We start from the raw sequence: 23,220 nt of genomic DNA, 5'->3' as shown, positions 1-23,220 counted from the left end.
GCAGGAACAGAATCGGTAAGGAGAATATCGTCGACAGATGAGAATCGAGCAACGTCCGGCCAACGAGCGGTTAGTAACATTTAACGACGTTCTCCATTCGCGACGCCGCATAAAGGGGAAACTGTGATCCTCGCGACATACGGTAAAGGTTTTAATCCGGCTGCGTTAAAGTTAATGCCGGAATCGCGAACCAACCTGCACTCGGTGGATGAAGGACCAAGAAAGGAATACCCGGTTGATTTACCGACTCAGTTACGTGCTGTCGTGGAAACGGGCTGGCGGGATTAAGGGCGAAAGGGCAGCCGAACGGGGACGGAAACACGCGTTTCCACTTAGTCCTTCGTTCCCTTGACACTCGCTTGCGAAATCCTTTCGTTGCTACGATGTGCCACGATGACTATCATCGATCACGCGTCGATGAAGTATCCTCTAGTGTCATTTTGCCGATGTACAGTAGCAAATACGCTTCTCTATGTATACGGTATAGTTCAATGGCACGATGCAAATACGGAATAACAAGTTTTACTAGGTAAATAAAATTTGCATCGGAGTGGAAAGGGGGTCGGCGTCGCGTCTTGTTCTCGAGTAGCAACGAGGAAGTTGTTCGCTCGAACAAGTGCAAGAGGAAATTCAGATTTAATTAGGTGTCGGCTGGCGAGCTTACACGGTCGAGGATTATGAATGAAGTGTCACGTTTCCAGCTGAAAATAGCCGCTCGAATCGACCGTTTTAGCCGCCACGGAATTAACCTCTTTTTCGTTTAATTCGTAATAAGCGCGATACGTCGCGTCGATCCCGGAAAGAGAAGGCCGGTTCTCTCTTTTAACGAACGCGGAACAACGAGAACGTTTGATCGTCATCAACCGAGCTATTGTTCTGTCTCTCTCTCTCTCGCGAGCGGACTCGTCCAGATTGTTGGCCCTCGGTTTCTGGGACGGCACAATTTTTAACCGATTACGCTTTCCTCTCACGGGCCTCCGGCCTCGTTCGTTTAAATGCCCCGCGACTCGACGAGAATAATTAATTACGGGAGGATCGTAGATGGTGACGATACCGGACCCTCGGTATTTACGGGATTTCTCCAACCTGTAGACTGAGACCAACTGAGACAGGCGATCCCTGTTTCCTCGTAAAGCGAGCGAAACTATCCACGATCGTAAAATCCTTCCTTCCTATGCTAACGAACGGTATAAATTTTATATGCAAGAACCCCAGGAAATCTAGTCTGTGGAAGAAGAAACGAAAGAACGGATATAGGACGCGCGGAGATCATCACGACGAGTATTCCGCAGTAGAATGTAACATGTAACAGTTCTAAGGCGTTTCCTGTGAATCTAGAACCAGTAGACGAGGCCAGAAGAGCTACCTGTTTACGCACAACACCGTTACGAGTCGAGGAATCTCGATGCAGTTTCATCGGTCTACGTCAGCCGATTTTTGTTGCGCCACCCTTCTGATTACCGGGAAGGAACGATAATTGCCGTTAACACGCTCGAGCGAAGCTTCGTTCGGGGCCTACGCTTCTGGTAAACGGACAACGCCGATCGCTCGAAAGCGTCTTCTCCGTTGACTCGATTCCCTTTTGAACGATAAATTAATTAACGCCAGTACGGATGGACGCTCTGCAACCAAGTTGGCGAAACAAACTTCCACGTCAATGGATGGACTCGGTCGTAAAATATCTGAGTATCGCGTCCCCGTTCGATCTCGCCCGCCACTTACGCGCGAGTGGTTCGCTATCCGCCCGAAAATAGCGCGATACAGAGAGCATAGCGCGTTCCACGTCGGTTTTTACGATTCCTCACAGCCAAGGTCGTCGTAAAATGGACAGCCTGCTTTCCAGTCGCGTCTCAAAAGCACGGCTAATTATATTTCTCTGACGCGACACGCTGCCGCTTCGAAACTTCCAATAACCTTTCGTTTTCAACTTTTCCAATCGCGTAATCCCGGCGACACGCGACTGCGAGCGAATTTTAACCACTGGTCGGTGGTATCGCGAATCTCGCGAATATCCACTTCGTCCACGACTTCTTCGAGATACGTATTTTGGTAATCACCGGGGTACTAGACGCGTGTCATTGAATGTAAATATAAACGCGTTCGCGTAAGACGTAGACGAACGATCGAGATGTAAAACGAGAAGGAGCGAATGCCATCGACGTATTAGCATTGAAAATTCGAAGTTTCTTACTTTTTTTTTTTTTTTAATAAATTCACCGTTTTCACAATTTCTCTTCCGCTTCCACTATCGATCCTGCACGGTGGTATCGATTTCACTAGACATCGACGCACCCACTAAACGACACGAAACTGTAACATAATCGACGAGAGAAACTCGAACGACGTATTCGCGAAGAGCACGGAGAAGAGGGCGGTCTGGAATCGGACTCAGCTGCAGCGGACTGCAACTACAGCTGCAGTCGCTGTTGCGACGTCGCCTCGCGGGTTCTCCGAGCGACACAACAGGCGTGTTTTGACTAGGTGGTTACACCGCTCTTTCGCCAGGGATCCGTGGCACTCGCGCCTCTTCTCCACCGGCTCCACCGACTTTATATTTAGACGTATATACATGCGACACGCTTTATTCCTGACGATGTATTCGCGCTAACAAGTCCACCGTTGCTCCCATTGCCATGCTCCACCCACGCTCTCTCGCTAATCCTCTCTCCGCGCGCGTACGACTCTATTCGTGCGCGTACACGCTACGCGATTGTCCGGTCGCCGGGTCGAGCAGCCTGGCTTTAACACGATACCGACCAAGCGTTGATCGCTCCATGCACGCGCCTGTAGAGGAGGATGGATATCGGTAACGCGACCCGGCTTTGATTACCGCAATTATTTTTCCCTGGGAGGTGAAAGGGGGAAGCGTCCACAGCGAGTCCAATCTTTCCATCTTCTATTTGTCATCGTGCGTAGTAGGAAATTTCCCGCATAGAATTACGGTGGCTCGCGAAAGTATAGAACTTATATGTAGATTATTTGTACGAATATATTGCGTTGTGAAGTACGAGACATTTTGAAATTTCATTGTTACCATCGATGCAGACACGCGTTTATCGTGTCTCGTTACAGCGCTAACGAAATTACCAAAAGTTTCATACAACGTACTGCACGAATGTTCCTTTTGTTCATTGATTTATCGTTATTGTACCACTACACGATTTATATATTCGTATCCGTTAATAATAACCAAGCTTTAAATTAGAATTAAAATTAGAATTTCTTTTCCCGTAGCAAGCTACCTGCAATGACGGAGATGCGAGAGAAGAATGAACGCATCGTCGCATAGATTAAAACGCTTAATTCTCTTGTCTACAGGTTAACGAGTTAATTATCGCGTATTACTAATCTTACAGTCGGCGTGTCTTCATTCGAAACCCGTTTCGAATCTGAAATCTGGTATCCCGGAGCGACACAGTTTCGCGATGGAACGTTCGTCGTTGTCTATTCGCGCTAACTCCTCGCCAGTCCATTCTCCACCCACGCTTTCGCTCGTACACAGACGCGTGCGTGCGTGTGTACTCACGTAGGTGGATGCGTGCGCGTGTACGTGGCCACGTGCGTGCGATACGCGCACGCCCACCGTTCTCTCTCTTCTGCGTGACACGGATCACCGGGTCTCTCGGCTCCGTGTATGCGCCACGCTCATACATATTCATCGACGCGCGGGTAATCTGCTTAACGTAGGTGCGAGGCGCGCGTCGGACCTCCGATTTGTAACGTAGACGGATATCCGCGTTATCAAGTTGGTAGGTGTACATCGGCCAATATCTAGCCCGTAATTTGCCGATCGACGAGAACCGGTATAATTTCATTACAAAGCGGATTCGACGAGCCGCGAAAGGGCCTCTTCGCAGGTCGTGGCCCCGTTACTTGCGAAGGAGAAGGAATGCGTTCTACGATCGGAATTTATTCGACGTAATCGGCCCCCTTTTTCCCAGCAAAAGCGAGATTTCGTCGATCGCTGGGAAATAATTTACAGCGAGAATAATACGATACAAAGAAGCCATACGGTTGTAAGTAGACTGTGGTAGTTTAAGCAAATTTATATTTTTACGGACCCTACCGAGGAAGAGAAATGTGTCAGTTCTGTATATGCGAGAATTGATTGTAAATATTAATAAATAAAAAAAAAAAGAAGTTCTGTATATCGAAAAGTAGAAAAAAGCGGTGATGTTGCCAACACTGTCTCGAGTTTCGAGTTTTCGAAAGGCAACTCTGCGCTAAATCCTCGTTCCAGCTCTTCACTCTGTCGCATCTCTGCCAGTTTGTAAATCGAGAAAGCTGAATTTAAAACTCATGAAGTTTCATATTATCGCGTGGGCTTGAAAGTACTAAACGTTCGTTGCTGTCTAAGTAGAATTTTCGTTATATTATCACGCATTCCTTATACCAATGAGACATACGCGAATCGATTAACTACATTTTTTTTTATAAAAAGAGATAGAAGGGTGACGAAATGTATCTCGTTTAAAGCGATATAAATCGTGTTCATAATGAAATCTAGCGTATCTGTTCGAAACAGCGTTCGCGTTACCAATTTCGGCAAGTTTTTGATCGTCGAATGGCACGATCGTTCACCTTTCTTCGTATGGAACGAGCGCGGTGCAATACCGTGCATGGAAAGCTTTGAAACGAGCGATACACGTTATGGCGATCGCGATGCACGACGCCGGGTTGTTGCGCGTCGGTTCTCTGCCTATGCACGCTCGTTTCCTAGTACTTTATCTCGAGCTGGTATCGGCACACGGCGTGCATTATAGCACGTGTGGGTACGCTCAAAACCGAATGCAGCAGCCGTGCCACGAAAGCCAGGTTCGGTAAGAGTAGCCTCTCTGCGACTGACTGACATCACGAAACTCCGCCGACTCTGTTTCTGTTATCATTAACGGCGAAATTCCACTTCGTATTCCGCCGGTATATAGCGCGATCATCCTCGTCCGACGTCGTTTCCAACAGCCGAGTTCTTACTCCGGGGTGGCATAAATTTCCCAAAGCTGTTGCCTGTGCTAGCTGCTGAATCGAGTTTTACGAGCTCTGTTATTTCGAAATTCTACTACTTTTTGTCCCTCCGCAGCGTGTCTGTGGGATAAAAAATGGGGGCGATGATCGAAAGATCCGATTTGTTCGACACAACCAGAACACGATAGAAAAACGAGGTTCGTCGATTTTGACTTCGCTATGATCCGACCGAAGAACGTTACAGCTACTAGAACCCTCGATTAGTCAAAGTCTGGATTTCAAGTAGACACGATAAGCGGTTTTTCCTTTTCTTCGAACAGTCAAGATCGTTGAAACCATTGGTACAAAACTACGCCGACAACGAGATCTGCCGGCTTTTTCATCCAGCGAGCCAGCTTCTGGATAGTGTCAGCCTATTCTGAAAGGCACTGTAGCCGAGGACAAGGAAGGCTTTCAGGCCGGACGATGAAACGCAGAGAGTCAATGACAGAGGAACCCTTGGCGGGTTCTCCCTTCTTCCTTCGCCTACCATCGACCTTCCCCTCTTTCTCTCGACGAGTCCGTGCACTTTGCACTTTGCTCTCCTGTTTCTGCCACGGGACGATATACAGTCTCAACTTTCTACGCTCTACATGCAGCTTCATCGCGTTTCTTACGTGTTATCCCGCTTTAAATCCCGCTTGTGTTCACGCCGTACAACTTTCGCGCAATTTACTCGCTCGTACACACGCAGGAATGGCCGTGCAAACGCGTTAGCTCGCCACGTATTTCAGCGTGTACGTGCGATCCTTTTTGGGCAGGCACGCTTCGTTAGTCTGGAAGCGCGCAGAGCGTTCCGAAAGTAGACACGAGGAGAGAAAAGGTAATTCCATGTTCTAAGAACGACAAATAAAACCGGTGATGCGAGGAATCCTCGCATAATCACGCAGGAAAATACGAGTGAAAATAACGCCGGAGAAACGCTTAATTAAAAGAAACCTGCCTTGGACCGCTTCCGCTTCCTGTTAACGCAGCGAATCTTCCTTTACGATTCTTCTACGATTTCGCGGTCGTTGCTCATAGGAAACAAAAGAATATTCTCCACGAGGAGAAACTATTTCTAAGAGAGCCATTTAATTCCAAATCGCCCACCTGGTCGCTGGTTCGAAGATTGTAAAACGAGCGCAATACTCGGCTACGGCGCTTTGTACCGCACGCAATGATACGACATACACGCGTCCATTTACCGACATTGTACCAGCGACATCTCGCTCAGACTCGCTCGTCTTAGAACGCTTCGAGTGTGGAAATTCGTCTCGATTTTACGCGCGGCAAGATACCAGGACGGGCGTGGAATTTTGATACGCACGAGGAATCGGTGAATTCGCAACAAATTCCCCAGGAGTCGCCTCGAGAAAGCTGATTAGAGAGCAGAAAGAGGAACAGAGAAACGAACAGAGGATGGAGAATAGAGGTGAAACGAAAGAGGTCAAAGGTGCGGGAAAGCATGTGGGTTGAGCCTGCGCTCCTAGCCCGCGCCGCCTAATTGAGCAACGATAACGCTCGTGGTCCTTGTCGACATCTGTTGTCATTCATCACCCGGTACGCGAGATTAAATTACGAGCTTCCCGCTAATTATGATTTATACGGGCTTGATGGAGAAACGTAGACCAACCGTCTAGCTACCGTAATTGTTCTACTCGTAGTTCTGAATGAAGTTACCATTACGCAGATTCTCCGAAGACCGTACGATAGAGCGGAAATGAATGTCGGGTGCGGAATACTAGTTTGAAAGATAAATTGAAAGGGAAGTATTTGAAGGAAAAAGTCGGTAAAGATAATAGTCCCGTGGCGACGTCGTAAGAATTTTATAGACGTCAGCGACGTTTCAAGAAGCTCGTATCTTCAGTCCAAGGAAAGAGCGCCTGAAAGTTCGCGACATCGAATAAAAGGTACTTAGAAAGGACGCCTTAAAAGTGCCCAGAGCGAAAACCGTCTGAGCGCATCCGATCGAACGAGGACTCTAAAGTGACGCGAGCAAAGGGGATACAACCGGTCACCCCATTCGCGTTTCCTGTATCGCAACCCCTACGCTGTTACCGTGGCTGTTGTCGCGCAAGTATTTTACAGGACGTTTAAATCGCGTTCGTTTCCTCAGGGACGAACCTAGAAAAAAATTTCGAGCGATTTCTCAGCAAGCGACGACACGGAACATCGTCGCGATTTGGACAATGAATTTGCAGAACGATGGACGGCGGTGGAACGAAACGTGGCAAATACGAGCGTTATGGAGAAACACGGCAAGAAAAATCGGTTCCCCCAACTTCTATCGTCCTCGCCATCGTTTGTTCAAAGAGATAGCGATTTGGAATGAGAGGAAGCAACCAAATTCGAAATTGCACGCGATTTATGGAGGAAATTCGCGCAAGATCTAACGATCGATCGCCGAGAATTTTCGTGATTGGTCGGCCAAGAAGGAAGGGGGCCGCAAGAAACGAAACCGCAGAGGACGGAAGGGGAAGAGGACTATCGTAGATCTTGTACTACCGTTAGCGAGCGCTCACGTGCACGAGATGTTCGTGGTGGAAGGCGTTCGACGCTGCGGCCACGACACTGGCCTCTTCGAAGCGGTGCTAGGTTCGCGGAACGTGCTCGACTTCCGTCAAAAGAAACAGCTGCATGCCGTACGCGCCACTATGCGAGCGCAACGCCGACTATCGATGTCGTAAATCTTTCTTTTCTTCGACCACGAGGTCGTGTCCCCTCGTTTGTACGTCATAAACCCGTTTACAGCCGTTCTAATCAATGGGAATTTATAATAACCCTTTTCGTTCGGAGAAGAAGCCGCACTACGAGCTGAGTTTAAGTCCCTTTGAAAGCTAATTACGTACTCCTCGACCGGCATACACGCACCATCTTTTCCACTAGCGAGGACGACGAATATTTGCTCGCAAATGGCTCGCGGTGTCCTTGCACTCTGAACGTATACCCTGCAGCTCGTTTAATATTTTATACGAACCCGGCAAAGTATTACACGCAAGTAAAAAAAGAATGGATAAACGCAAACAAACAACCAGAGATACGCAAACCGTACGTAACAAAGTGAACGATAAATACGGCATTCTCGGGATAAGCGGCTCTCCGCTATGAGAGTGTAAAGCTGTATAAGAATGGGGTGGAATGAGGCGTTAGGAAGGGTCGGTAAACGACACGGTTTCCAGAAGTAAAATCGAAGAGGCGCGTTTCTTCGAAACAACTGTTGTTCTTCGCTACTGGAAGTCAAACAGAGGTGCGAGCTGGAATTTGTCCAAGGGCCGGGAATCTAGTTCTCGTAACTGGAAACTCACGGAAGATGTGGTAGTAAAAGCGTGCATACGTACGACGTGCGTAACGTATTCGTTGCATGGGAACGACACGTATCGACTCCCTTCTATCCGTCAACGACACGTAGCAGGGAAGAAATAGCAGCACGTGCGAACGCTTTCGCGTGTAAACGCGAGTTGTCCCCGAGGTAACGTTCGATAGCTGTCGTCCTAACGTCAACATCCACGCCATTTTATAATGGTCTGCCAACGAGGAACGATTTTCGCGACGTGAACATTGTTCGCACCGGAGGAAACAGCCTAGCGTTTGAGAAACTTGCTCGTGACACCAAGAATATGGTCGGCGGTACGTTGAATCGATCGAACGTCTTGACAACAGCCAACCGATAGAGCGTCGAGATTCGTGCTTCTGAATGACTATATTTAACGACGCGCGATATTTAAACTGCTAGGCAGAGAAGAAACTCGTTCTATATAGCGTGTTACTCGGCCAACGTCGGCCGGTCAAAGAGTCAATAAATCTCGGTTGTTCGCCGGTTTTCAATGATGCTACAGAAACGATGATACATGGCCGACGGATGTCTGCGTTATGCGTTTAGCATCGACGCAGACGTCATTTGTCAAGATCGACGCAAAACAGTGGGTCAAGCATAGAGCAGACACGCTAGATACGTGGTGCGGTCATATATCATTTGCGTGGTTCGCTGCAACCTATCCTGTCATTGCGGGTTCTCGCGCGTATTATTTGCCCGATTCAAACAATGCAGCACCGTCAATTTATATAGGGGTTAATTAAAGCATTCATTGTCTAACTGTTCGTTGGTAATTTCGTTGTTTGTCGGTGCCCCCCCCCCGCCCTCCGACCGATCTTTCATTCGTGTTTTACCGATTGTTGAAACTCTGTGAAACAACCGCCATCCTTCCATTATTCCAAACGCTTTTTCTCTTGCGTTTCCACCGACTGTCACCTTTCGTTTCGAAACGAGGAAATCCAATTGCGATTCCATTTAAAGCTTAAAATACACGCACGGGATGTCGCAACCTGTAATTTTCTCAATTTTCAGCGAAAACAACGAATCCCATTTCGCCAGCGAAATCATACTAATCCCAGTGAAAGATCACGCGCGTGCACACACGCGCTGCTTTTCCATCGTTTCAATCTGTCTACATCGCCAATTGATTCCGATATTATCGCCCCATTAATTACTCGATCGCGGCAGAATATCGCCGCGAATTCCCCTCCATAATATCTGCAAACGTGCAATCTACGTGGCAATTTTCACACGTCCATTACGCGTTTACGTTCGATATCAGAAGCATTTGATCAAAATCGAGAACGAAAATCACCGATGGCCTACAGGATTCGCACGACGACGCGAACGTACCGCGTGTCTCGCGCAGACCAGTTGCGAAATGGCCGTGAAATTCTGCGATCGAGAATTTCCCTGGCCGATCCATTCGGTTGTAGAAATAGCAATTACATCCGAGTTTAACATTTGCAGGACCGTTGGTCGCTTGTACGACGTCGCCACAAAAGGGAGCCGATAATTAATTTAGCACCGTTCGATCGATCTCTCGTTCTCTATCGAGCGTCGAGTGTATGGAATTGTCATAACACGCGACCATTAAAACACAGACAAATTATTATCGTACGTGTACGGTGACGAAATTTTTTTACGCAAGATTTCGCAAAGCGATACACTGCGATGTCAGAGAAATATTTTTTCACGTACGATAAGATCGTACAAAGGCACGAAACAGAGGCGTTGTCACCGTATGTGACGTTTTATTAATCCGATCAGCTGACGCGAGCAAAGTCAAACATTGTCGCGATATTTAATCGCCAGCTGAAACGGGAACGACGAACGGGGCGGATAGCGGATCGTGTAAAAATAAATACAGAACCAGCGATAAATATGCGAGAACGTACACGTCCGTCGAAATAGCAGTTCGCGAGAGTCTGCTATGTTTACCGTGACGATTGTCGCAATTTCGTTCGGACAACTTGGTAATTCAAAGCGACCTCGCGGATCTCGCTTGTAATCGATTCGATGGCTATCAAAAACCCGTGGAATTCGTGTCCCAATTATTCGCCATCGTGCAACCTCACTTTTTGATAAACTATGCGCTATAAAAGCGAAACGGTTACGGAGCAAAGATCTATCGATCGAGCCAGCGAAGTTTGGTCAATGGAATGCCTCGTTTTAATTAGGATAGAACCGCGCGGAAGATCAATGTTAGTTGAACGATTGAATCAGGAGAGGAAGCAGAGGGTGTAACCGCCATGTAAACTGCGTTTTCGAATAACTTACTTCAACAATGTTCAAGTTTCTTCGTCGATTAAACGTTTCAGGCGATCGTGATCACGTTGAAGAAACTTTTGGTTTCCCGTATAAATATCGCCTTGTCTATTCGTAGGTTGCGTAAATCGTGACACCGCGCAAAAACCGTAGGCGTAGCAAGAAAGACGACGGTTCTTTTGAAGCGAGAGGGTAAAAATGCTGGACGTTTGGGTGTCGAGTTATGCCGAGACCAGCTATTTTGCACGTTTTATTCCAGGGAACAAGTTTCTCGAGGCTAGAATCGTGTTAAAGTTCCAAGGTGACGAGGGACTATGAAACTGCCGTGGCACGTGCCATTCTTCGGTCCACTTTCCAACTTAAATCACGCGTTAGAACAGATACCAGAGATCGTGCGAAAGAAGAACAATCGGCAAGTTCGACGACGAACGAGTATCTGGATTCCACGACCTCGTAATTGATTCGTAGGTGACCTCACGGCTCGCATAATTTCTCCCATTTTACACAAGGCTGGCACACTGTGGATCTGGGTGACACTCATCCACCAAGTATATTGAACCTGAACGTTCCCCTTCCATGCAATCCGGTATACTTTTCACCTGATCTCTCCAAGGTCAGGCAACGAGGAAACAGGTATATATGTACTATGCTTTCATCGATTCAACCGGCGCGCCTGGCTATCGTACGCTCCATTATACGTTTTTGTTTCGGCAATGGCCGCTATTAGCCGATGCGATCTCGATGGTGTATTTTACTTTACTTATCTCGCTTCACGCCGATATTTCGTTTAACTTTACTCGCCTGTACCTCGATCGAATGCAAAGCAATTATCTCGAACGATCGATACGTATCGGGGCAACACACTCTGGCTAATTATGGAGCAGCGTGTTAAAGATGGTGAAATTTCTCCTTAGTTTTTCTACGTTCTTCTCACGGTTCGTGCTTTTCTCCGGCTCTCCCTGTCAAGTATTAACCCGGTAGCCTACTTCCTGGCGCCAACAGCCTCGAGCCTTTCGAAAATACTTTGCGTACCTACTCGCTGTTTCCTACGGCACGTCGGCTCGAAAGAAGCCCTATTCACGCTCACAAAGGTCCGAGGAACTCGACATCGGGTAAACGCCCGAATGCAAGGAAACTAGGAGAAACGCTGGTTTTTACCTTCGAGCGTAAACTGAAAACACCTATCACCTTCCCACTTTTTCGCCACCTTATCTTAAACCTGTGTAAGCCGAAGGGTCGATGACGGCGTTCATTCGTGAAATTCACGTGCTCCTCGGTGAAACTATCTAAGACCGTGTTTATCGTATACTCTCTTCGAGGAAAAGGGTTGTTGAGAAGTTTCAAGAGGGGGGTGACACGAGTACCGTAAGGGATATCCGCGAGGTCGAGGCTTGGTCGAGTATGTGCATCCCGGAAGTATGTTTGGAATCCATTTTCTTAGGAACGAAGACAAAAGGAAGGGAATCGTTTCCGTTTCCTTCAAGACTTTTGCCCTATTTCAGTAAAGTTACGTAGCACGTAACAGCTATATATGTATATGTACCGTTCGGTTAACAACACGTACGACTCGTTGCGTAATTGGAGAAACATTTACAAATTCCATATATATATATTCGATATGCAAATGAGAATAGAAAGAAGAGAGAAAGAACACTTACCACCTCGGCAACGTTGCCGGAACCGTCCCTCATGCCATCTCTGTCCGTGCGTCCCCCTGAAAACGGAAATGCAAGACATTATGAAAATCGGATAGTTGCATAATTGGCGTAAAACGATCGCGCTTCGATAACTCGCGTCGTAAACTCTCACAAAGACGGACCGTACCGCCGCGTATCTCTCGTTCTTACTCGTATTCGCAAGGATTCAGGCCAATCGTCACACTCGAGTGGTCGACGAGCACGCTAGACGGAAGTGGCACGAGTGCGTAAACTGGAGTCGCGAGCCGATCGACCACTCGCGTGAATATCATTCGACTTTGTTACCGCTTTTCAGGGAATCTGGCTCGGTCGTTCGTGTTATCTGTACCGACTTCCGCTCTTGCGTATAGTCACCGTTTAACAGCAATGAACGCAATCGAAGCGAGAAATTGTACTCGATTAAACGTTCGCAATTGCTCGATACATTTTTCCTCCGATGAATTATTCAGAGACGCTGAGTCGTCTAGTAAAAGTTTTGCAACGGAGAAGATTGCGCAACCAGTAGCTCTACGGGAACGCGTGTGAATGAATCGGATCGCGGGAGCAACGAGCTATCCAGGAAGCGCCATATCTTCCCCGTTTCTTCTTTGTTCTTTGCGTCTTGCGATTTTCAAATTCAATACGCGCCGTTTACCTTCTTCGTATCGAATCCGAGCGTAGACGAGATCGAGTCGCGATAACGAAACGTTCAATTAGCGCGACCAGAGTGCAATGACCAGCGCCGTCGCGCTAACACGTAATAAAACACGGAAACGCATGGTTAAAATTCAGCCAAACGAGGAAGGTTGGAACGGCCAGTTAATTAATAGAAAATTGAACCGACGCGGAGAAAATTAGTCCGAGGCACGAGCCGCGACCGATAGAACGGTATAACGTTCATGAAGATTTCATTAGGCGCGTCAAGATTTTTCAGTGATCGCGATCGATATCGACGCGATCGAACAGCCACGGGTTCCACGCGCAGCTTCGTCGAAACAATCAACGTCTTCTTTTCGTTTACGAGGCACAAGCGAAAGGTAGGTGGCTCGGGCCCGCAACTTTTCCTTCCCAAATGAAATTTAACCGAACGTAATTAGCTTCGAGGTAACCGTGCGGCACGAGCAATGGCGTAAGTGGTGCCAAAGGATTTCCGAGAAAACTTCAACTTTGCTCCGTTGGCCGAGCCGATCTTTCTCCTCCGAGAGTGCGGCGCGCGCGTGATTCCGCTACGAATGGCCTAATCACGCTGGCTTTTGCTAATAACACGTTCTCTTACGGCGAATCGAACCATTCGAATAGCGATAGTTGCCTTAGGTCTGCATGTAGAAGCGAGTTCGATGACCTGGACAACCGTTGAGTCGTTCAAGGTCTCGAATGTGTGACAAAAAGGTCTTAAAGCTGCAATTTATGTCACTCGAAAACGATGACGAAAGCTGCGCTTTCTAGGTCACTGCGTTACGTGTTTATTACCTTATGTAATCGCGGGAGCAGTCACTGAACCGCTCGTAAAACGAAGCAAAATAACGCAATAATATTTTGTCCAGTTTTCACGAATCCAGTATATTCGGTATTTTCGACTTGAATCGAAAGTCGACTCTGGTCGACTCTGGTAAAATTATCCGTTTTTTCCTGCATTCTTTCAGGCATTTTTTTTTTTCGATTTCGACGCCTTTCCTCTGTGGTTGAGACGAATCCTCGTAACTTCGCGGCCGTCTTCCTTTCTCCTAACGTTCTTGCGGTATTTCAGACGGAAAAGTGTTATTATCCGTGGTCGAAATGTACACCGAGAATTGTCAGACAAAGTATACGACAGTTAAATAAATGTCAGCCGCCGCGGCAGCACCATGAAATTAGTAGCTCGTATAATTTTCAGTCGCGAAACGCAAGCAATTACACGCGAATAGAATCTACGAAATTTGTCGATCCGGCGAGCAAAAAATTTACGTGAACGTAACTCGGACGAGTTATTTTTTCTTTTTTAACACGTTCGCTATCACGCCGCGGAGAAGAAATTCCACCCACAGCCCATTACTTTTTCTTTCAGAATTCTACAAAATATACTACAGGTTTTTATTTGGATAGTTTTAAAACCTAGTAAATGAGCATGTAAATCTAGTTTTTCAGTCACAAATCGTGTCACAAATATGTGACGCTGGGCCACATGGAAAATTTTATTCGATTCATAAAGTAAATAAAATTTCTACTGGAATAAATGTGCCATATTTAACTATACAAACGTGTATTTAAAATTAATGTAATTAATTTATATACCGTGGAACATTTTGAAACATATGCTAATACATAATCCTATTGGTTCACACTCATTAGTTTTACATGCTTCGCATGCATACCATGTGGCAGTGGATTTCTTTCTCCTCGCACAAACACGGCATCTTAATCTTTTCTCTAATTTTATTGAAAAATGTTACATCCCGCTAAGATTGAGACTAAGGACATTGATATCGATATTAAGCAATTTTAGTGCAAGATTATTTCTAAGCTGTAAATAAGACATTTTTTGAGAAATTAATTCTATTCAGCAGCCAATTCCCATTCCAAATTGCTATATTAAATAAGCGAAAGAAAACTTTCGAATACCGGCGTATTGCTTTTCGTGGCGTGGAATAATATGCCGTCATCTGATCGCACCGATCAACCCCAGACATGTTTTTGTTACAATCGAACACAGTACGAGCTTTTATTCCTTTTCTTCTTGAAGATGGTATTTCAATTAGATCTGTGTTATGCTTCGTGGATATTGTTAATACGTCTCGTTTGTCTTTCCATTTTTGAACTAAGGTGTTATTTTTTCTTTTGAAAATACATTCTCCAGTTTATAATTTCTGCTGAATTACAACCTTGAGATTATCTTTACGATCTCTCCTTAGTGTCTCAACCACGTGAGTTTTATTTTTGTACAAAGAGATGGCTAGTTCAACGCTAATGTAATAATTGTCCATGTAGATGTAATAAATGTCCTTTTCCCAAATAATCATTTAATAATCTATAAACAACAGAGAAAGCACGTCCGATTTCATTGCGCACTGTATTTTTGCAGAATAAGGAAGAATATTTAATACGAATGTATAATAACATTGATTCGTTTATCGATAAATTTTCACCAGGATAATAGCAATCCTTTATATTTTTTATCCAATGCTGCAATACTTGATCAATTGTATGAAGGCGGTACAATTTATCACACATTTGGTCATAGAAGCGAAGGCAACGAAGAGTTTTCTTATGTAGATTTCAAGGCATTGTTTTGCTAAGTTGAGGTTGATAATAGAGTGCATAATAGTAGGCGGTCGAATGTTGCCCATGGCAATATATAATCCTAAGGATTGTTTTATTTCTTTAACTGAAGTTGGTTTCCATTCTTTTTGCAACATGGAAAATGCATGTATAGGATATAACAACAAAGCTCGAGCATTTATCCAATTCGCAATTTTCTGCATAACAAAATCGCCAAGTAATAAACAAAACGCATCTAGTATCGAAATATTTCTTGGAAGATTTACTCTTAGTCCTTCCTTTCCGGTAAAATTATGTAAAACGGGATCAATGTTTGCTTCCATCCAATCACTGTTACGAGAATCATCACAACCTTCATCAAGAGAATCGTCGCTTGTGTTAGAAATGACTGGTAAATGTATCCTGTTAAGATCGTTATCGTCTGACAAAGTACTAGTATCAAATAAATCTATGATATCTTCATCATATTATCTGCTTTCATCGCTCGAACCATCATATAATATTCGTCTGTTTTTCATGAAAGATCTCCTGGATAGGAAGATTTACTTACTACTTTATGACAGTTATGTATTATACGACAATAATATATATTCAAGATTACTTACATATCTGTTATCTATTTTAGCAATTGCAAAACTGAGTAATATCACAGAATACACGAGGAGAAGAGTTAATATTTTGTTTTAATAAATTATTTTAACTATATAATATAACCTCAAACCATACGCGCTGGTTATAGATTTGACCATTTTCGGCTATACTTGCCAAGTTCAGCGTAGGATCCATTTGTTTCCACAGAGATAACAAAAATTGATTGTCGTCACGTGTCTATGATGCTGGGCTCTCAATGGAAAATCGGTGCGTCACAGTGTGACGCTGGTAGTATTCGAAATAATCGTACGTGCGATCGAGGCTAAAAAAAATTCGAATGGTCTTACAACGCCCTCGACATGCACATATACCGAATCATCTTTGTACAGTCGTTGGTCATTTTCTTGTGCAATTTTCAGCTTCGTCATAGTCGATTTACCTGATTTTTTTTCCTTTCAATGATTCTCACAATGATCCACATTCCCGAACGCTGTCAACACGATATCGTAGGGTGAGCGCACAATAGGGAAAACCAATGCCGTCAAAGATATACACTATCGATGCACGATAACTTGAAAATATTAGCTTTTGTCATTGTCAAGAATCGATCGATATTAATGGATGTTGAACAAAAACATCTTTTGTCTCGTGTCGTGAAACGTTCAACGAATTACAGAAATTCTATCGATCACAATACTCTTTGTTACCTGAATTCGAAACAATGGCGCACATCTTTTGGGTCACACGTTGTTTAAACGAAAACATGGGAAAGATAAGCCCGCGAAATTCAAGTATGCAGAAGATATCGCGTAAAATGAAATTCATCGGATTTTCATTCTTACACTTTGCCTGGCTTCTCGAATAAAATGAAATTCTATTTCGAGATTAAATCGAGCTCGACAGTGTCAGCGACATCAGGAGGGATTTTAATTGAAATTTTGTCGAAGTCTCGAGAGCAAAAGGCGCGCGGTACGAAGAAGGTAGAAAGAAACGACTTAAAGAACACAAAAGGACCAGCGGTACGGCGCATGCGCGCGTCTTACGAGAGGCAAGATCCGAGTGTTTTAAAAACACGCAAGAGGCGACGAGTGGGATTTCAAGGTTAGGCGGAGCGAGACATCTGAGGTTAAACGGTGAGCAAACTGACTCTTCTTCCGTAGCGCGACAAGAAATTAGAGAATAACATAAAGACTGTACGTGTCACGTAAAAAATCGCACGATTTCGATCCAACTGCGTTTAATACTATTAACGGAAGAGTCCTAGTGATTATTATTGCTCTCCCTTCTGTCAAGACTACGGACCATAATCTTCCGAGATGGATCCATTCAAAAGTAAATGGCTCTTAAAGATCGAACGACAAATTGGTTCTTTGCAAATTAACGCGTTGCTTTATGCTTTGAATCGGTAATGCAATCAAAATAGTGGTCGTATATTTGCCGCAGCTGTAATCGCAGCCGGTATCGCTGCTGTCGAATAAACGTAGCTTATCGAATAAACTCGATAAACCGATCCAAAAACAAACGATAAGAGAAAAAAATAGATCGACGTATTAGTTAACGAAATTGGACACCCGTTTATTCAACTTGCCGAAGATAAGCTATCGGTGTATACAAGGGACCAATAACCGCGGATATCAACATGCGTACTCACCTTTTTTATAAACCGGCAAAATTTTGGCGATTCTCGAGTCGCCCGTGTTATCCAGTTCTCGAGGTTGCGAGCGACTCCTCTTCGAACAGTGTCCTCTTGCTTCGATATTTCTTCTCGTTTGCACTTAATCGCAGTTTATCATTTACCCACTCCTATCTATCCTTTTCTCTTTAGCTTCCTTTCTCTCCAACACGATCCTAACCTCACCCTGCACCAGCACAACTACAATACACTGTAGCACGACCGACACTCCGCGAACGATTCACGACGTACGAAGAACGCCTCTGTAGGCGCACCTCTAAAGAGAGACCAGAGAATCGCCGAGACGTTTATTCCGTTGTTTTCTTTCCCCCCCTTCTTTCTACTTCTTGGTTCCAACGCGCAGAGACGCGATCAAGAAACTATTTTCGAAATTCAGCCGCTTTCCAGAACTCTGATTCGCGACGAAACTTTATCTTTGGCTTTGGAATCTACGCGCCACACGCATATGTCAGTCGGGGGTAGCTCGTGAAAAAGGAACTACACGCGCATGCTGCGGCTTTCTTCTTTCTTTTCCTCTCTTTCTCTTGCACTGCACTCTTCCCTTTCGTTTTCTTCCTCCGGTTCTCGTGTCGCGTATTCTACCTGTCACTGACGATAGCGTCGTTGTTACGTCGCCAGCGTTGCCGAGTCAGGATGGATTTCCAATGTGTTTGAATTTTCCGCTGATTCGAGAAACGTGCCACCGCGAATAATTCTGGCAGCAAGAGAGTCGGTACCGTAATAGTAGAGCCCCCCCCCGTTCCTTTCTTGCTCAAATCTCATACGTGCCCCTTGCACGGTTTCTTCTGTTGTTTGCCGCTGCTATCACTGGGAGAAAAAGCAACGGAATACCCGTGGTACACTGTTGATCACGACTCGAAGGGTACCGTCGTATCGCGAACAACCGGAGAAACTCGGAGGCAGGAACAGCCGGTTCGTCGTACCGACATTATTTCGACATGGATCGCCGTATCGATTTACTCGTGATTTCGCGACATCGCTGCTGCCGGATCTTTCAGGTTATAACGGACAGAAGCAGGACGACTTTTTAAAAATGCCACGCACCGACCAATCACGAACACGAGGGCACGGAACGCAGACGGTACAAGAAGATAGAAGAAGAGAGAAAGAAGTGGAGCCGCTATATACACGCGCGCGCTTGTCCGCTTGCTCGTACACACTACGTACAGGTATATACACATTCACCAAAGGGGGATCTCGCGCGCGCGCACGCACACACGGACAAGCGGCGACGCGATCTTACGGGTGTTGTGTCGTGTCGATCCTTCCCTGCTGCTTTCCAGCGATCTCACCCGCGACGATCCAAGATCGACACGATTTTACGCACGCCACTAACCCGAGGACGAACACTATTGTGCGACGAAGAGGGCGGAAGGGGAGAGGGGGGCTATTCGTCGCAACGTTTCGTGGAATGTCCGGCGTGAGTTGCGTGGCCAACCGTCCGTGCGGCTAAGGTAAGTTGAACTGAGCAGCAGCGCGCCTACGGTAAACGAGATTAAAGCTCCGTACCGGCAGAACCGTGGTATCGGCCAATCAGCGCGGCGTTTTGCGCGACTCGACCAATCATCGTACTCTCTCACCTGGCGAACGGTTAGCCCAGGTGCAGCGGCTAAGGCGCCATTGCCTGGCGTTGGCACGTTACCTGCTCGACTCCTGGAGGGGAGTCGTCGACAAAAGACGGAGAAGGGGTAACGTGACAGAGAAAGTCTGGCTTTGCGACGAATGAACGAAAGAGAAGCAACTAAGTCACGAAAGGGGGAAGACCGGAGAAAGAAAGAGAGAGAGGCGAATTACGGTAAGCCCACGTTCATAAGCGTAACTTGGAACGTTCGTTTTCGCGAATTTTCACGATCGACTTTCGCGATTGTATCACGCCTTAATACAGAACCATGTGTCTCTGATTGATCGACTATCGAGAGGTATAGGCGAGAAAATATAGAGTTCCAGAGAATAACGTCGTTTCTCAATTGCAACAGCGGCGAGGGTACCAGCGCTGAGCGCAGCGTCTGCATTGTGCCACCGGAGGCACGTTACGCGAGGAACTTGGCCGATGATATAGACGGAGAGCGTGGTGGGGGAGATGGCTGTTATCTAAATTACTCTATTTTCTCGAGGGACCCTTGCAATGGATTTTTTTTTCGATCGTCTGGAACGTCGATATCGAATCAAGGTGGGTGTTCCGGCTGTTCCACAGACACTGCCTCTTTTTTTTCTTCCACGTTCATCCTTTTTTCTTTTTCTCTTTCCTCCTTCCTTCCATCCTTCTGTTTCTCTCTCTTGTTCTCCATATGATGCACCTTCCTCCTCCGCCAACGTTGGGGAAATAAGTGTCCGATTCGGAGCAAGTCGGTGCACCAAACACGAGTCATATTTAATTTCGAGATACTCATCTTTCCATTAGGACAACGACACGCCTGATGCACACAAGGCAGGACGTTCTACGGTAGGACGTTCGTTCGTGTTTATCGAATCCGAAACGAAGCAATAGAATCGTTAGAGGCACACGAAAGGGACGTTGCCCGAAGCTAAAAATACTTTCTCCGTTTATTATCGTATCTATATATCATATGCTACGTAGCACGAGTATATTGCACTATTGTCGTTGTACAGCTGCACCGTAAATATTTATTCGTCACGCTCAGGTTAAACCGGGCACAATCTGCTTTTACATTTTACGACGGGGAATAATCATTATGTACGCACGCCCAGGGGACGCAGAGGGAGTAATAACTATGAAAATAAAGACTGGCAATCGACGAACAAATTGTAAAAGGGAAAAGGAAGTGGGAGGTCTTTTACCTGACGAGTACGATTTTCACGCGGAAGATGGTTACCTTTTTGTTCGAACGGCCGACAAACGAGTGGATTCTTCTTGGAAATAAAGTGCTCTGCAAATCGGTCGAGTGAGACTAAGGGGTGGGTGGTGCGGTAAGGTTAATACGGCCAAGGAAAGATAAAGTACTGACGGATATAACAGGTGGGAGCAATATGGTGGCGTCACTGAATGGAGGGCGTACTCTCTCGTGTTCGGCGTAGTATTTGCTCATTCACTCGTTCCTATTTTATTGTAGCGCCGTTTCGTTCACGGCCAACCCGCCACCACGTGGATTAGGGACATTGAAGATTTGTGAGAACGAGAGATACTCGATATCTGTCTGCTGCTGGCTGGTTGCTTTCCCTTTTCGTTCCTCCGTATCACCTTCGAGCAAGCCTCTCGTATACAGTTTCGTATCGCGATATCGCGATACGTTTCAGAGACGGAGATCTACATGCTTGCCGAATTAGAGCGTGTAATCAAATATCTATAGAAGCCCGAACTAGGGTTTCCGCTTACTTCGATCCATCCCGTATGCTACATATGTACTTTTCTTTAATCTTGTATTCGCCGAGAACGTAACAATCTGAAAACAAGAAAAGAAACAGTTACACAACAGAATCGATTACTTGTTGAATTTCACGTGGCTACACCGATGGAAGATAATTTCGTCGCTTTTTTCCAATGTGATCGTCATTCCGATTTACCTTGAAACGAACATGACCATCCGTAGAATTTCATGCTCGCGAACAACAAGATACCAGGTCATCCTTGACACGAATTCTATCAGTGACTTTTATTTCAATTTTCAACATGCACGCGCTTTCCAATGACCAACGAATCGTAGATACACGGAAAGAGGCGACGGTGAGAGAAACGGGTTCTCGGGCAATCGTCTGGAAAGAGTTAAATCGCCGACAATTTGCTAAAGACAAATCGCACTCGGCTTTGCCTACTAAACTAATGCGTCCCTTCTAAGAATCTCATTTGGCTTTACGTTCGTTCCGAATTCCTTAACTCTACTGTTTCCGTTATACGCTCGTTTCTATCCTCCAGTTAGCTTGGCAGTGAACATCCCCCTTGTCGACGACATGTCAACCATTATTTCCAATGACCCGTTACGTTACGTTTGCTTCACACCTTCTACGCATCTCAATGATCCAGCAAATACACATGTACTTGTCGGGTTCACATTATCCTCATTTGGACTACACATTGTTGCTATGCAATGGAAAACACATTGACTAGTGCAAATACGACTATTACAGAATTTGACAAGTAACCGCGGTAATCAGACACTCGAGAAGCTAATGACGATGATCCTAGGTCCAACAACGAATCCGTGGTCAACGGGGTAACAGAATGCGCTTTCTTCCAAAGTCCAAGCCCTAATCGACTTGCTTGGCTACGGTGAAAGTATTACTAAACTAACTCTTTGTTAAAACGTGGAATATCCACCGAGCGTAAAGACGACAAATCGCTCGCTAATACGACCTCACGAAAGAGAATGACTTTCCGTCGCGATGATGCTCCAGAGGAAAACTATGATGGAGTGTGTCTAAGGACACGAGATCGTCGGATTCGTCGGGGATAGCCTTCGTTGAGAAAAGGAGGGAAATTGACGTTGCTGTTAATTGGTCAATTTTCATGTTGGTGGCTAGAAAAGGATGCTAGCCGCCCTTGAGGGAAAGTTGCTAGCGGAAGCGTTGTTCGTGAGAGAAATAGATTTCTCCGATCTTCCCATAGTTGGAACAAAGACCGCTTGTCCGTTTGAAGAATCGTAATTAACAAAATCCTAAGATTTCTAACGGGCCCTCAGACTAGCTGAACTTGAGCTGTGTAAGTGCATAGACATCTGGCAATCATTTTGCCCGAAGGAACCGTTGGAATGTTTACTGCCGAGTACCTCTATAAATATTTCTTTTAATGAGGGCTATATTATTACTCCGTATCTTTGTTAAACGGAGCGTCCGTCCCGTTGACCGCGGCTACGTTCGGCGACTGATTGTCGCCTTGAGCCCAAGCTCATTGTCACAAATCTCAAATAAATACAATTGGGTAGAATGACGGCAAATTGTTTAATTAATTTTGTCGAAATCGCTCTAAGGTTCGTTTGTTTCGAGCCAAATCGAACGTTCCTCTCGGCCGGCTGATAACGGAGCGTCAAGGATGGCGGTTCTGATTTCTCTGTGAGCGAAAACCACGAAGCCGTATACGTACAGGCACACTCGGCTCACCTTCGATAAAAGTACGAATCGTAACTTTAGACCGCGCTCGTCGGCGAATTAATCGGCTTTTCGAAAGTTGGCGAGCGCGTGGAGGAGTTTTGCGATCACGCGCGGCCCAATCACGCGCCGAATCGCAATTTACGTCGATTCGGCGAGACCGGGCACCCGTGTCAAATTGCTGCGACAACTCGCGATGCGAACATTTTGACAAATTGAGGCAGTTGACGCGCGACGATGCGCGGAAATATTACGTTTACGGACACCGGTCCGGGTACATATTTTGTCGAGGGCGATGGTTCCCTAAAAAAACAGAGTCGATTCGCCGGCAATGGGTACGATAGTTGAGAAAGTTGAGAAAATTGCAGATTCGTTTATTATTTTGTAACAAGGAAGAAAAC

General features: G+C 45.8%; 1 protein-coding gene across 1 annotated transcript in view; it reads right to left on the bottom strand.

Moving 5' to 3' along the window:
• The window catches only part of LOC117232218 (putative uncharacterized protein DDB_G0271606), a 108,243-nt gene extending 89,000 nt beyond the window's left edge, over window positions 1-19,243 (bottom strand). The window contains exons 1-2 of the mRNA XM_033491453.1: window positions 17,738-19,243; window positions 12,223-12,278 (exon numbers count right to left, since the gene is read on the bottom strand). Coding sequence (XP_033347344.1) covers window positions 12,223-12,255 — 33 coding nt within the window. The 5' untranslated portion in view covers window positions 12,256-12,278; window positions 17,738-19,243. The remainder of the gene's footprint in view (window positions 1-12,222; window positions 12,279-17,737) is intronic.
• Between the last annotated feature and the right edge of the window lie 3,977 nt (window positions 19,244-23,220).

The sequence above is a fragment of the Bombus vosnesenskii genome, unplaced genomic scaffold, assembly GCF_011952255.1.
Source record: "Bombus vosnesenskii isolate JDL3184/JDL3185 unplaced genomic scaffold, Bvos_JDL3184-5_v1.1 scf7180000013285, whole genome shotgun sequence".
NCBI lineage: Eukaryota > Metazoa > Arthropoda > Insecta > Hymenoptera > Apidae > Bombus > Bombus vosnesenskii.
Note: the sequence above shows the minus strand (reverse complement) of the source record. Positions and strands in the feature narration are given on the sequence as shown.